This window comes from Monodelphis domestica, chromosome 1, assembly GCF_027887165.1.
Source record: "Monodelphis domestica isolate mMonDom1 chromosome 1, mMonDom1.pri, whole genome shotgun sequence".
Lineage (NCBI taxonomy): Eukaryota > Metazoa > Chordata > Mammalia > Didelphimorphia > Didelphidae > Monodelphis > Monodelphis domestica.
The window spans coordinates 390355324-390367775 of NC_077227.1; the positions used below are offsets into that span (position 1 = coordinate 390355324).

Here is a 12452-nt window from a genome sequence, read left to right on the forward strand (position 1 = left end):
GAGTTAGAAGCTGGGCTAAGAGAGCCAAGGCACGAAGGTGGAGCTAGAGGCGGGGATAAGGGAACCAAAGTACAGGAGTGGGAATAGAGGAGGGGCTAAGAGAGCCAAAACACTGGGGTGAAGATAGGGGCGGGGCTGAAGCACAGAGGTTGGGCCGGGCCGGGCCGGGGCTGGAGCCCGGAGGTGGGACTAAAGCCGTGGACTTCGTTTGACTGGCTACTTCCTAATGCTGGATCCTCAGAGAAGCTATCCTATTTGGCACTCGAGACCGAGAGGGCAGACTGAGGCTTGTTGGAGTCATTTGGAGAACATATCGTCTTCCTCTTGCCACTCCCCTGGAGAACGCTGTTCACTTGGACTACAAGATCCAAAATGCCCCACTCAGCGCGCTGCCGTCTGGCACAGAAAGTCCTGTGTAGTCCGGAACCTAAGGCACCAGGGATTCTATAGATAGATACTCTTGCTTCTTTATTGAATTCAGCCCCAAACGTGCTCACTCATGATTGGCTAAGGCTTGTGGAGGTTCCTCCCCCAACCCCACTCAAAAAGCCTAGAAGGTCAAATTTCTAGACTTCTTTAGGAACAGAAGGAAACTGGAGACAGAGAAATTCAGCCGGCCAGATTATTGACCTGTAGCTGCGGAGCCTATCTATTCTATTTTCCAGCAACACCTCTTTCCTTTTGTTTCCGGTCGGAAGTCATTGGAGAATGCTCCCGGAAGGCGGAAGAAAAGAAGACGGAAGTTGGGGCGAGGCGAGGAGGATGGCGGCTGGGGCAGCAGCCAAGCTCTGTACAATCTGGGGTTGGCGTTGGGGATGCCAGAGCTCGCGGATGGTGGGGAGCTTGAGCCCTTTCCCTTCAGTCCTCCTGTTGATTCTGCTCTTACTGCTCTCACCCGCTCCCCAACCCGCGGCCTCTGACATCACCAACGGCAATAATGAGCACCTGAAGCGCGAGCATTCGCTGATTAAACCCTACCAGGGTGAGCGAGGGGGGAGGGCACTGGGGCGTGACGTGACTCGAGTCGGGGAGAGGGGGAACCCTAGGGCCGCGGGATCGGCGTCTGGGGATTGTTGGAGGGGATGAGACTGGGGCCCCGTTTTGCTGAAAAAGTTCCCATGGACTGCCCTTTCCTGGCCTGGCTTCTCTTTAGGACTTTTCGCCGTCACTCCTTCTTCGGTCTTGCCCACTGAGAGAGATCCGGACTGCCAAGGTCCTTGTTACCCCGTCCCCACTATCGGATTCCCCTGAATTGGTATCTCAACCTACTCTCTGTTGATTTCGTAGGGGTTGGATCCAGCTCAATGCCCCTCTGGGATTTCCAAGGCAGCACCATGCTTACCAGCCAGTACATCCGCCTGACTCCCGATGAACCTAGCAAAGAGGGGTCTATCTGGAACCACCAGGTAATTTTCAGCACCAGCTTGTGGACAGGGAGCAAGTGCTTTTTTTCTTTTGATAGGCAAATTCTGTGGATTTGGGAGTGTATTCTCTTCCATTTCCCCTTTTCTGGGTCATTTTTCCAATTAGGAGAAATGTGTACGGAGTTTGAAATCCCTTAGGAAGGACAGACTCAGGAAGGCTTGTTAGGGTGGCATTGCTTAAGAGCAGGGAGCCAAATGTGGGAATAAATTAGTTTGTGATAATGAAGACCTGGCCTTGCATTTATACTTTTATAATACTGATATAATCTCTTGGTTCCATGTGATCATATTTCTGAAGGTGGCCTCAGGATAATACTTCAAAATGAGCACTCATGAGTGCAGCTTTGAGGAAACTAGAGGGAAATGAGAACTTTGTGGACTAATAGCATTGGACTGAGGCTCCACTATCTAAGCCTTTGATCCCCATACTGGAACTTTGGCTACTTGCCCAGTTTCCTCCCTTTGCTTTATCTTCTGTCTTTTCTCCACTGAGTTCAAACATAACCACACCTGCCTTGCAGTCACTATCTCCCCATGCCCTCCTCAGTCACTATTTATTCATCCTTTGCCCATCCAAGTTTCCTCTGGAGAACATTTATAATAGCTTCCCTGCATGAAGCTTTTATGTAGTCACAAAAAGTTAGAATGTAGAATATCAGAACTGTAAAGGAGTTTTAGACATATCATCCAGTCTAATTTCACTGCAGAGTAGAAGGCTAAGTGTCTTGCTTAAAGTCATCTCCCTTTGATCCAGTCTGTTTCCCCACACTTTCTACTTCAGAGATAGTGTTACTTAAGGAGGGAACTTCTTTCCTCAGCTGGAGTCTCAGGTGTATTAAGCACCTACTACATGGCAGGAACTAGGAATATGGTGAAGATAAAAATAAGATAATTCTTTCTTACCATCTACTGGGAAAAACATCTATGAAAATAAATAAATACAAAATACATATTAAGAAAATTAGGAAGTAATGGAGAGAACACTAACAAGAACAGGAAAGGTGATGTTTAGGAAGTCACACCTGAACTCATTCAGAAAGGGACCTGAGAATTCTAAGAGATGGAATTGAGAAGGGAGAGCATTCCAAGAATAGCAGCTAGCCTGTACAAAGGAATGGAGGAAGGAGATGGCATATCATCTATGGCAAGCAGCAGGGAGGCCACTGTGGCTATAATATAGATTCTATAGTTATGGAAAGTTGGGATGATATATCTGTGTAAAATGTTAGTTTAGGGCCAGAATATGAGGGCTCTAAAATATCAAATAAAGGCATTTGTATTTTATCCTAGAATCACTAATGAAGCTTTTTGAACAAAGAAGTGACATGTGCTTTAGGAATATCAGTTTGGTAGTTATATGGAGGAATGAGTTGAAAAGAGAAGAAACTTTAGGCAGAGAAACCCATTCGGAATCTGTTGTAGTAATCCAGGCAAAAGGTTTTAAGTAACTGTTTTGGGAGTGATGACCTTGTTAGTGTAGGCAGAGGAATGGATGCCAGAAGTGTAGAAGCAACATGAATTAGCTACCGTGGCTTTAGGGGTACAGGATAATAGAGAAGTGAGCATGACTGTCAAGATAAGTAGTGCTTCCTTTTGGGTAGGACTTACCATTTCCAGACCTGGCTGTCTATCACCTGAGCTACCTAGCTGCCTCTCTGCCTCTGACCTTTCACTTTTTCCATCTTCTCCCTTCCCCATGAAAGAAATTTGGTTTTATCTTTGACTTTTCTTTCTTTATCCATGACTTTTTTAATGCCATGTATGACAAGCAATTCATAGTTTGTTTTGATCAACTAACCTTCTCATCATGTCTGACTTTTCTTTACCCAATTACCTCATGCATGAGAGGCAGCATTGTATAATTGGAAAGGCATTGTGTAGGCAATCAAAGCCTCTGGAGCTCAGCCCTGACACTAATTAGCTGTATATTCTTGGCCAAGTCACTTCTCCTTTATGGCCCACAGTTTGTTTCTCTCTGTGAAGAGAGTGATTTCTTAGGTGCCCTCTAGCTCCATAATTCTAGCCTAGTCCATTGCTGAGGCTTACCTTTTTTTTCACAGTCTGTTCTTAATGCTTGAATGTTCTCCCATATTCATTTTCCATACTCATCAGTTCATCTTGTATTGTTATTCAACTAGTCACTCAATTATGTCAGACTCTCCATGACCACATTATGGAGTTTTCTTAGCCAAGATACTGGAGTGGTTGGCCATTTCCTTCTCTAACAGAGTTAGGTAAATAGATATTAAGTGACTGGCCCAGGATCATACAGCTTTTTAAGTGGCTGAGGCTGGATTTGAACTCAGGTCATCCTGATCCCAGACCCAGTACTCTATACACTGAACCATCTAGCTGCCTCTGCCTCAGCTCCCTTCAAAATTTGTAGTAGATCATTACCTTACATATTAACAAATCAGCAATTACCATCAATAAAGACCTAAAAGCTTCAGAGGCCATCATGAGGTAACTTCCAGGGACTTCAGCATGCCTTCTCATGCCACTCTCTATCCCCAAAACATCTTTGTCCTTCAAGTTCTTACTCCTCTGAAGAAAACTCCAAAGACTTCTTTCTTCCTCCAGGACTCAATGACCCTTTCTCTCCTCCCAGAGCTTACCTAGTAGTATGTTCTGTACCAGTGCTTCCTACCTCAGTCTATACTGAGAACCAGTAAATAAAGTACCTGGTTACCTGAACCTTCATGCTGATACTGAGTTAAAACTGGGGGTGAAAGAAGCAGCAGGATTTAGGAAGATGAAGAATAATTTGTTTGGGGTTTGTTTTTAAGTTTAGATTTTGAGAAATAAGGGAGTTTTGTAGACCAACATAAGTCATCTGTGGGCTGATCCCTGAACTGGCATTTGGAAAACACAGTATTCCCCCTCCCCATCTAAATAAAAGGAAAATTTCCTTAAAATAGAAGCTCAGAGTGATCAGGAACAAACAATAAAACAGGAAACGCTTTCTGTAGCCATTTTCCAAACAGCCTTCCAACTTATGGAAATTTAAGTTCCAAGTACAGGCTGCCCTGCCTTATAGTACCTCACATCTGTCTGGCACTCAATCTAGGAGTAGAGGAAATACAGGAGGGAATTGGAGCTAGCTCTAACTGGCAGGCCAATTAACATTTTGAGTGCTAAATTCTCTCTCCTGCTCCTCCCCCACCAATTAAGAAGACAATCATTAGGATATGAATTATGCATGCAAAACATTTCCATTTTTGCCTTGTTGCAACAAGAACAAAAAAGCAAGAGAAATAAATTCAATCTGTACTCAGTTCATCAGTTCTTTCTGGAGGTAGAAAGTATTTTTTATCATGGGTCCTTTAGAAATGTCATGGATCATTCATTGTATCCTGCTTATAGCACAATAATATTCCATCACAATTATATACCACCATTTGTTTGGCCACTCCCCACCTAAATTGCTAAATAACTTCATTTACATTGTAGTTCTGCCTCAGTTTGTTCCTCTGTATGTTTACAGTTGTAAGCATATCTGTGTGTTACCACACTGGCTTTAGTATGCAATTTCCTGACAGCCAAAGAGAGAGCGCTTTTATTATTTCCAAGTTCCTTTCTGTGTCTGTGGGCTCTGCTTTATTTTTTAGTTGTAGAAACTAAACAGTCCTCCCAGAGCATGGGTGTTTTCCATCTAAGACCTTATAAAGCATACATTTAGGGTATTTCCTACTGTCACTTGTGAGTTCCCTGGCACATGAGTAACCTAGCTTGGTCCCTGTGGTGTTGTACAAGTGTTGATGCTGACTTATAGGTATGAGAATAAGAGACCTCAGAGGCCAAGATCCAAGTGATTCCTTTGTTTTATAGATGAAGAAACTTAGATTGTAAGTCATGTTTCTTATATAAAGTCAAAGAACCATGGGAGTTAGAGCTGGAAGAGACCTGTAGAGATACCCAGCCCCCTTATTATTTTATAGCTTAGAAAACTTAAGACCCATAGAGGGAAAGTGACAGGCATGAGCCCACATAGCAAGTAACTCACAGGGTTGGGAGTCATAGTCAGGTCTTCTGACTCTCGTTCCAGTGCTCTTTGCACAATATCATGCTCCAGCCTTCTTGATGACTGTCTGTAACCCATCATATTTTGTGAGGATAGTAGCAGAGTTACTGTGAGGTGTTTAGGTTTGGCATTATGATTCAGAAATGTCAATTATGGGATTATGAGGACTAGATCCACTGAATAACAAAGTTATTACAGGAGTAATCAGGGGATTAAAAATCAAAAGGAATTGAAATTACTGGCCCTAACCTCTTAGGAATTGGCTTTTTGTTTTAACAGAGATAAAACAGTGGTTTACAGAATTGTGGCCAACACTAACAGCCTCTGTTCTCTACCAGCCCTGCTTCCTCAAGGATTGGGAGATGCATGTCCATTTCAAAGTCCATGGCATCGGGAAGAAGAGCCTCCATGGAGATGGCTTTGCTCTGTGGTATACCAGGGACCGCCTTATGCCAGGTGAGTTAAGATGACCAGACTCTCTGCACTGGGTATTTTGACAAACTTGTCCTTCCTTTACCTTTAACCCTTGGAAATGGTGGCCCTCCCAGAATAAGCTCAAAGCTCACAGCAGTCGAGTCATTCACATCACTAGAGGCTAGTCTTAGTACTATTCTGGGCCAGCATTATTGTTTGATATTTCATGGGGAAGTGTTTATTGGAGACTGAAGAGTATGCTCCCTGCTACTTGGAGAGCACATAAAATGATAAGATCACTTTTTGCTCTGTTCTTGGGGGATAATGAATCTTTTTAAACTATGGGCCTGGAACCCTCCTTTCTACTTGCTCTAGGTCCTGTATTTGGAAGCAAAGACAACTTCCATGGATTGGCCATCTTCCTGGACACATACCCCAATGATGAATCTACTGAGGTAGGACTCTGGTTATTAATTAATAGAATTAGAACATATTATGGGAGAGCCAGGCCCTGAATCATTCAGTCTGGAATGTGTGCCTAATCCCTGAATAGAATTATTGTTTCCCTTTAGATCACAGAATTTTAAATAAGAAGGGACTTGGGAATCCATCTAGTACAACTTCTTATAGTTCCTAGACAGAGTGCAGAAGGAGACAGGGACCCTCTATATTGTATAGATGAGGAAATGGAGATCCAAAGAGATGAAATGCTTTACCCAGAGTTTCCACTGGTACTAAGCATTAGAGTGGCTATTTAGATTCTTGTCCTTTGACTGAATCCAGGGCTCCTTTCACTGTCCCATGCTATTGCTTTGAATTTGGGCTAAACTCTTTATTTCCTTTTTGGGTAGGGAACCAGTGGATCAGGCATTAGAATAATAGATGTCTCTGTATCTTCCTCTAGCGTGTATTCCCATATATATCAGTGATGGTGAATAATGGCTCCCTGAAATATGATCACAGCAAGGATGGAAGATGGACTGAACTGGCAGGCTGCACAGCTGACTTCCGCAACCAAAATCATGATACTTTCCTGGCTGTGCGCTACTCTCGAGGCCGCTTGACAGTGAGCAGCATGTATACCTGTGGACTTCCTTTTAGGATCAGGGCATTGCAGACTTAAGCCCAGGGCTATTATTGGAAAGCTAAGGGAGGGTTGGGATGGAATGGCAGCCAGTTTTCTCCTAATCTTTCATCTCTGCATCCCAGGTGATGACAGATGTGGAAGATAAGAATGAATGGAAGAACTGTATTGACATCTCTGGAGTGCAGTTGCCTACCGGCTACTACTTTGGTGCCTCAGCTGGCACGGGTGACCTTTCTGGTGAGGACCTTAGGGAGTGAGTAAACTGAGGTGTTTGTGAGAATCATTTCCAATGAGGCATGGGACAAGTTGGGGCAACTTCAGTATCATGTGCATGTGTGAATATGTGTGTATATGAGCAGGATAGTAGGGCATCAATGTGTGTGTGTGAGCAAGACAGTAGGGCATCAGCTTTTCTGACTCCTTTCTTAGGTTCAATCAAGATAAACATAGTGTCTAGAACATACTAGGTGACAATACTACTGACTTGAGTTGGTCAGACCATATCTGGAGCATTACGATTGGTTCTGGGTGCCATAATTTAAGAAGGACATTGGTTGCAAGATTATGAAAGCATCAAGAATTAAAGGAGGGGGAGTTAGGTGACTCTGTGGATAGGGAGCCAAGCCTGCAGACACAAGGTCCTGGGTTCAAATTTGGCCTCAGACTTCCTACCAATGAGATCCTGGGCAAGTCACTTAACCCCAGTTACCTAACCTTATTGTTCTTCTGCCTTGGATCAGAAATTCAGTATCTAAGACAGAAGCAAGGGCTTAAGAAGAAGAAAAAAAAAGAATTAGTTAAAGGAGTTAAGAGGAAGATGTGGAGGGGAGGAGACTTAGAGAAGAGCATGACTACTGTCTTCAATTAAATTTGATTCTCTCTGGTCCCAGATAGTAGAATTAGGAGCAGTGGGTGGAAATTGTTAGAGATTAGTTTGCACTTGATGTAAAGAAAAACTTGCTGACAATTAGAGCTTTTCAGAAATGGAATGGGATGCCTTGGGACTTAATAAATTCTAAGATTCTGGGATTCTAGATAAATCCACTTTCCGGCTTGCTGGAGTTGCCAAACAGGTGGACCAGAGAGATTTTATAGGTCTAGCATACCTCTATTTCAGCAGAGTGTTTGAGAGTACCTCCTATAAATATGTCCCTGTTAACAAGATTTAGAAAACTATGAACTACATGAGAGATGGATTCAATACTGGTCAAAAGACCAGACTCACAGTGCTGAGCAGTGGGCTGATGGCAACCTAGAAGGACATCTAGTGGCAACTGCAGGCCTTTACTTTCCTCTCTGTTCTGTTTGGATATTTTTATCAGTGATTTGGATGAAGGGAATACATGAAATTTTTATCAAATATACAAATGGGCAGAAGTAGAGCCAACAACAAGAGTAACAGGGAAGGCAGATATGTAGATGGAGGGACTTTATATTAGGCAGAGCTGTCAAAAATTTTTTTTAGTTTCTTAGGAAGGTAGTGAGTTTTCAGGCAGTTGGAGCAGAGGCTAGATAGGCTGTTATCAGAGATGCTATAAACTGGATTCATGTTTGAAGGTAAGACTTATGCTAGATAACCTCTAAGGTCCTCTCCTACTAAAATTTTATTATTCTGAGATTTTCTTTGGAGAGGAATCTGGTCCAACACTGGAATTCTTTTACCAGGAGAAAGAATGAAGGGCTTCAGTGGCTAGGCTGTAGGAGTACTTAAAAAGATGACATTTGAATTGAGTTATCAAAGAGAGATAGAAATTCCACTAGGTGAAGAAGGGAATGGGAAGAAGGGATAGGGAACTATTAAAGAATGGCAGTAAGATCACAGAGCCCGTTCTGATGAGTGTAAGGCACAAAGTAGTACAGAGCTAAAGGCTCTCCAGGGCTTCCTCTGGTTCTTTTCTCTGTTAATCCTGTTAGATGGGTAAGTTGGTACATTTACAGGAAAGAACTTCAGTTCCCTATATGCCCTTGTTCTGTAGACAATCATGACATCATCTCAATGAAGTTATTCCAGTTGATGGTGGAACACACTCCAGAAGAGGATAACATTGACTGGACCAAGATTGAGCCCAGTGTCAGCTTCCTCAAGTCGCCCAAAGGTGCGTCTTCAACCTACCCTGTCATGCTTCTGGGAGCTTTAGCTAAGAAGCTGGGGCTTTGACTAGAATAATAGAATTTGAACAGTGACCCATGAGGTAAGGAGCCTGGGGTTATAGTTGGATATAGTGAAACTGTGGATTCTAACAGAGAGAGCTCATGAGGTGGTAGAAAGAACCCTTAGGCCTTTAGAGAATGAGGATCTGTGTTCAGTTCTCAGTGTCTGCTGCTTACTCCCTGTATGAATTTGGGTGAACCACTTTGGGGGCCTCAGTTTCCTCATCTGTAAAATGAAGGTGTTGCTCTAGAGAGCCTTTGAGATCCCTTATAGCTCTAAGTCTATGATTTTGTTGTAAATTCTTTTAAGGCTGTAGGACCATATTCTTGGGGTGCTCCCTCACTGACATAGAAGTCAATTCCCTCTACCTGTCCCATTCTACCCAGTTTTAGTAAATGGATTGAGTTGCTTTGGTCAGAAAAATTCATCTCATCATAGCCAGCCCTCTGGTAATGTGCCTCTCCACATTTATACAGGTTCATTCTTTGAATGATAGGCACAGTCTATCACTGGGCCCATCCTTAAAACCTTCTTGACTTTGTAGGACCTTCCAAAGCTTGCACTCCATTTGTATATAGCCAGTATATAATAATCAAGATCACTTATTATGCATATTCCATGGCCACTGAAGGGAAACAGTGTAGTAGAAGGTCCTGTTACTCTTGCACTCCTGGAAAGCTTAGTTCTAGCCCTCAGCTGTGGTTTGGCTTGGCTCAGCTTTCAAAGGGATTCACTGCATCTGGGAGAGGGCCAGGGGAACAGCCTTCTCCTGGTTCCCTGTTCTTAGTCTCTTCTCTGCTTTCTTAGATAATGTGGACGACCCCACAGGGAACTTCCGAAGTGGTCCCCTGACAGGGTGGAAGGTGTTCCTGCTGCTGCTCTGTGCCCTATTGGGTATCATCGTGTGTGCCGTGGTGGGAGCTGTGGTGTTTCAGAAGCGACAGGAGAGGAACAAGCGTTTCTACTGATTTGGTGTGGGGAAAGAGGATTGGATGTGGGAGAAGGGGAGCCTGCCCCAGGGGTTCAGGCAGTAATGTGAACTTTTCTACTTGGGGATTATACAAAAAAAAAACAAAAAAAACACCTTATTTCTTAACCTGTTTGAAAGAAATAATTTTAAAGTATTTTCGTACATTTTGTTTCTAGCCCAAGTTAGGGCGAGTGACGAGAACTTGGGGACTATGGCCTAGCGTCAGTTCAGCCTGGAGAGTGGAGAAGAGAAGGGAAGGAGAAAAGCCTGGTTTATCTGGTCTGTGACTGGGCCTTAGTTGCTATCTCCTGCCCCTGGAGAGGTCTTCCCATCCTAGCTCTGAGCCCAGCAATAGTGAAAAGAAACTTTCTTGAGTACTTATCCCTGCTTTTGTTCCCTGCTTGGGCTTTGGGGCAGTGTGTGCTCTCTAGGGAGAGACATTAATGTTGGTGACTTGTCTCCACTTTTACAGCCTATTAACAGCAGGGCTCAAAATTGAGAGCAGGGATTCCTGGTTCTGGGGTTGTCTTTCCATCTACCTCCTGAACCAGGCCCAGGGCCAAGGAAAGGTGGTCAGGGCTGCAGCTTGGACTTGATGAGAAATGAAAGAATGCCGTGAGTGAAGCTGCAGCTCTGGAAAGCAAAGGACTGTGAAGTTTTGCATAATAAAGTGAATAACCAAACTCATGATCTTGTTTGAAAAGGCCTTTCTTCACTAATGTCATATTGGTATTATGGCACCATCGTCACTTTTCATTGTGCAAATATTTATTATGTACCTACAATGTAGAACATTGTTCTTGGACCTTGGGGAGATAAAATTGAGTTGGTCTTTTCCCACTTGGAATTCATTTTGTAGGAGGAGGAAAATGAACACACACAACTGGGGTTATAGATTCATATTTATTCGAGAAGGTCATTCCTGATAGAGGTAAGTTTCCTACAAGGAAAGATGACGTTTGAATTAGGTTGTAGAAGATGGGTAGAAATCAGATGAAGAGAGTGATAGGTCACATTTCAGGGATGAGGAACTATTAAAGGCCTAATGGTAATATAAAATGTGTTCTGGTGAGTTGAGGGCACAAAATAGCTCAGTTTGGCTGGAAGCTGTTTTATGGAGGGATGTTGGTGTGGCATTGAGCTGAAAAAGTGAAGTAGCACACAATGCAGGAACTAGAGGGGTGGGACATTTTAAATTGCAGGTAAGTATATTTGTTTTTTACATAGTAGGTAAGGGAGCCATTGAAGATTTTGGAGGAGGAAGACTTGAGAATAATATTTTGGTCCAGAATTATTACTTCATTAATATAGGAAACATCTGCTGAAGAAATCCCCTTATCCAATGTAGGTCAGCACCTGTTCTGCAACATCTTTTAGTCTAGTGCAATTGTCCAGAGTGGGAAACTGAAGAAAATCAGATCCTTTGGTATTCAGTCAAATATAACTTAAAATAAGGTTTGCAGGCACTTATTAGCATTTAGAAAATTTCCAAATGGTTCGTTCCCTACAGGTTCCAGCAACCTGAAGTACTAGTGTATTTGTAAAGCATTTTTTATTTTACAAAACATTCACATCAGCTAACTCATTACTTCCTATGATTAGAGGCAGCATATCTGAGTGGATAGAGAGCAACCTTGAATAATATTTGTGTAAACACTTTAAAGTTATTTAGCCTTTCAGTACCTCAGGAAACTTAAGATAAAGTTAAAGACTATATATATATATATATATAGAGAGAGAGAGAGAGAGAGAGAGAGAGATCTGGGTGTTTTCATGTTGAGTGTTCTCAATACTATGAAATTAAGCCCAGACAAAAAATTTTGATGTGATCTTTTCACAGGTGAGTAAGTAAGTTTAGAGGTTGTGGCTGGCCCAGGGGCCACACTGCAAAAGAAGAGTAGTTCTCTTGGCATTTTCCTCGGTTCTTTCATTGTGTTTCAGGGTCCCTAATAGCTGTTTTATATGCTTTTCTTTGCATGTGATTCCAGCAGCTATAAACGGGGTTTGAATTTCCACCTTTCTTTGCCCTCATGAGGCATCTGAATCCTGAGTTACAGATTCCTAGCGTTGGAAAAGACCTCAAAGGTCACTTAGTCCCAGCCGATAAATAAATTTTTGTTGAATCCATAACCAAGCAGCAGTTCACTCTACATGGTGGTCTGCTTGAAGACCATTAGAAGCAACCCATTCCACTTTGGGGCAGTTTCTATATGTCAGAAACATTTTCTTTTTTTATTGACCGTAAATCTGCTTGTCTAATTACTAATCCCTGTGGAGCCAAGTGAAATAAATATAATCCTTCAAAGTACCTATATAATAGTTTGTTCCAACCCTTCAACTTAACCCAATGTTAAACATCTCCATTTCCCTCAACTGATCCCTGT

General features: G+C 42.8%; 1 protein-coding gene across 1 annotated transcript; it reads left to right on the plus strand.

The window, feature by feature from the left end:
- On the plus strand, nt 1-10755 carry LMAN2 (lectin, mannose binding 2). Its single transcript, XM_001381054.5, has 8 exons — nt 1-982; nt 1288-1406; nt 5784-5901; nt 6235-6314; nt 6764-6925; nt 7069-7183; nt 8923-9042; nt 9906-10755. The coding sequence occupies exons 1-8, from the start codon at nt 709-711 to the stop codon at nt 10064-10066; spliced, it is 1149 nt and encodes a 382-aa protein (XP_001381091.2). The 5' UTR covers nt 1-708; the 3' UTR covers nt 10067-10755.
- The last annotated feature ends 1697 nt before the right edge of the window (nt 10756-12452 follow it).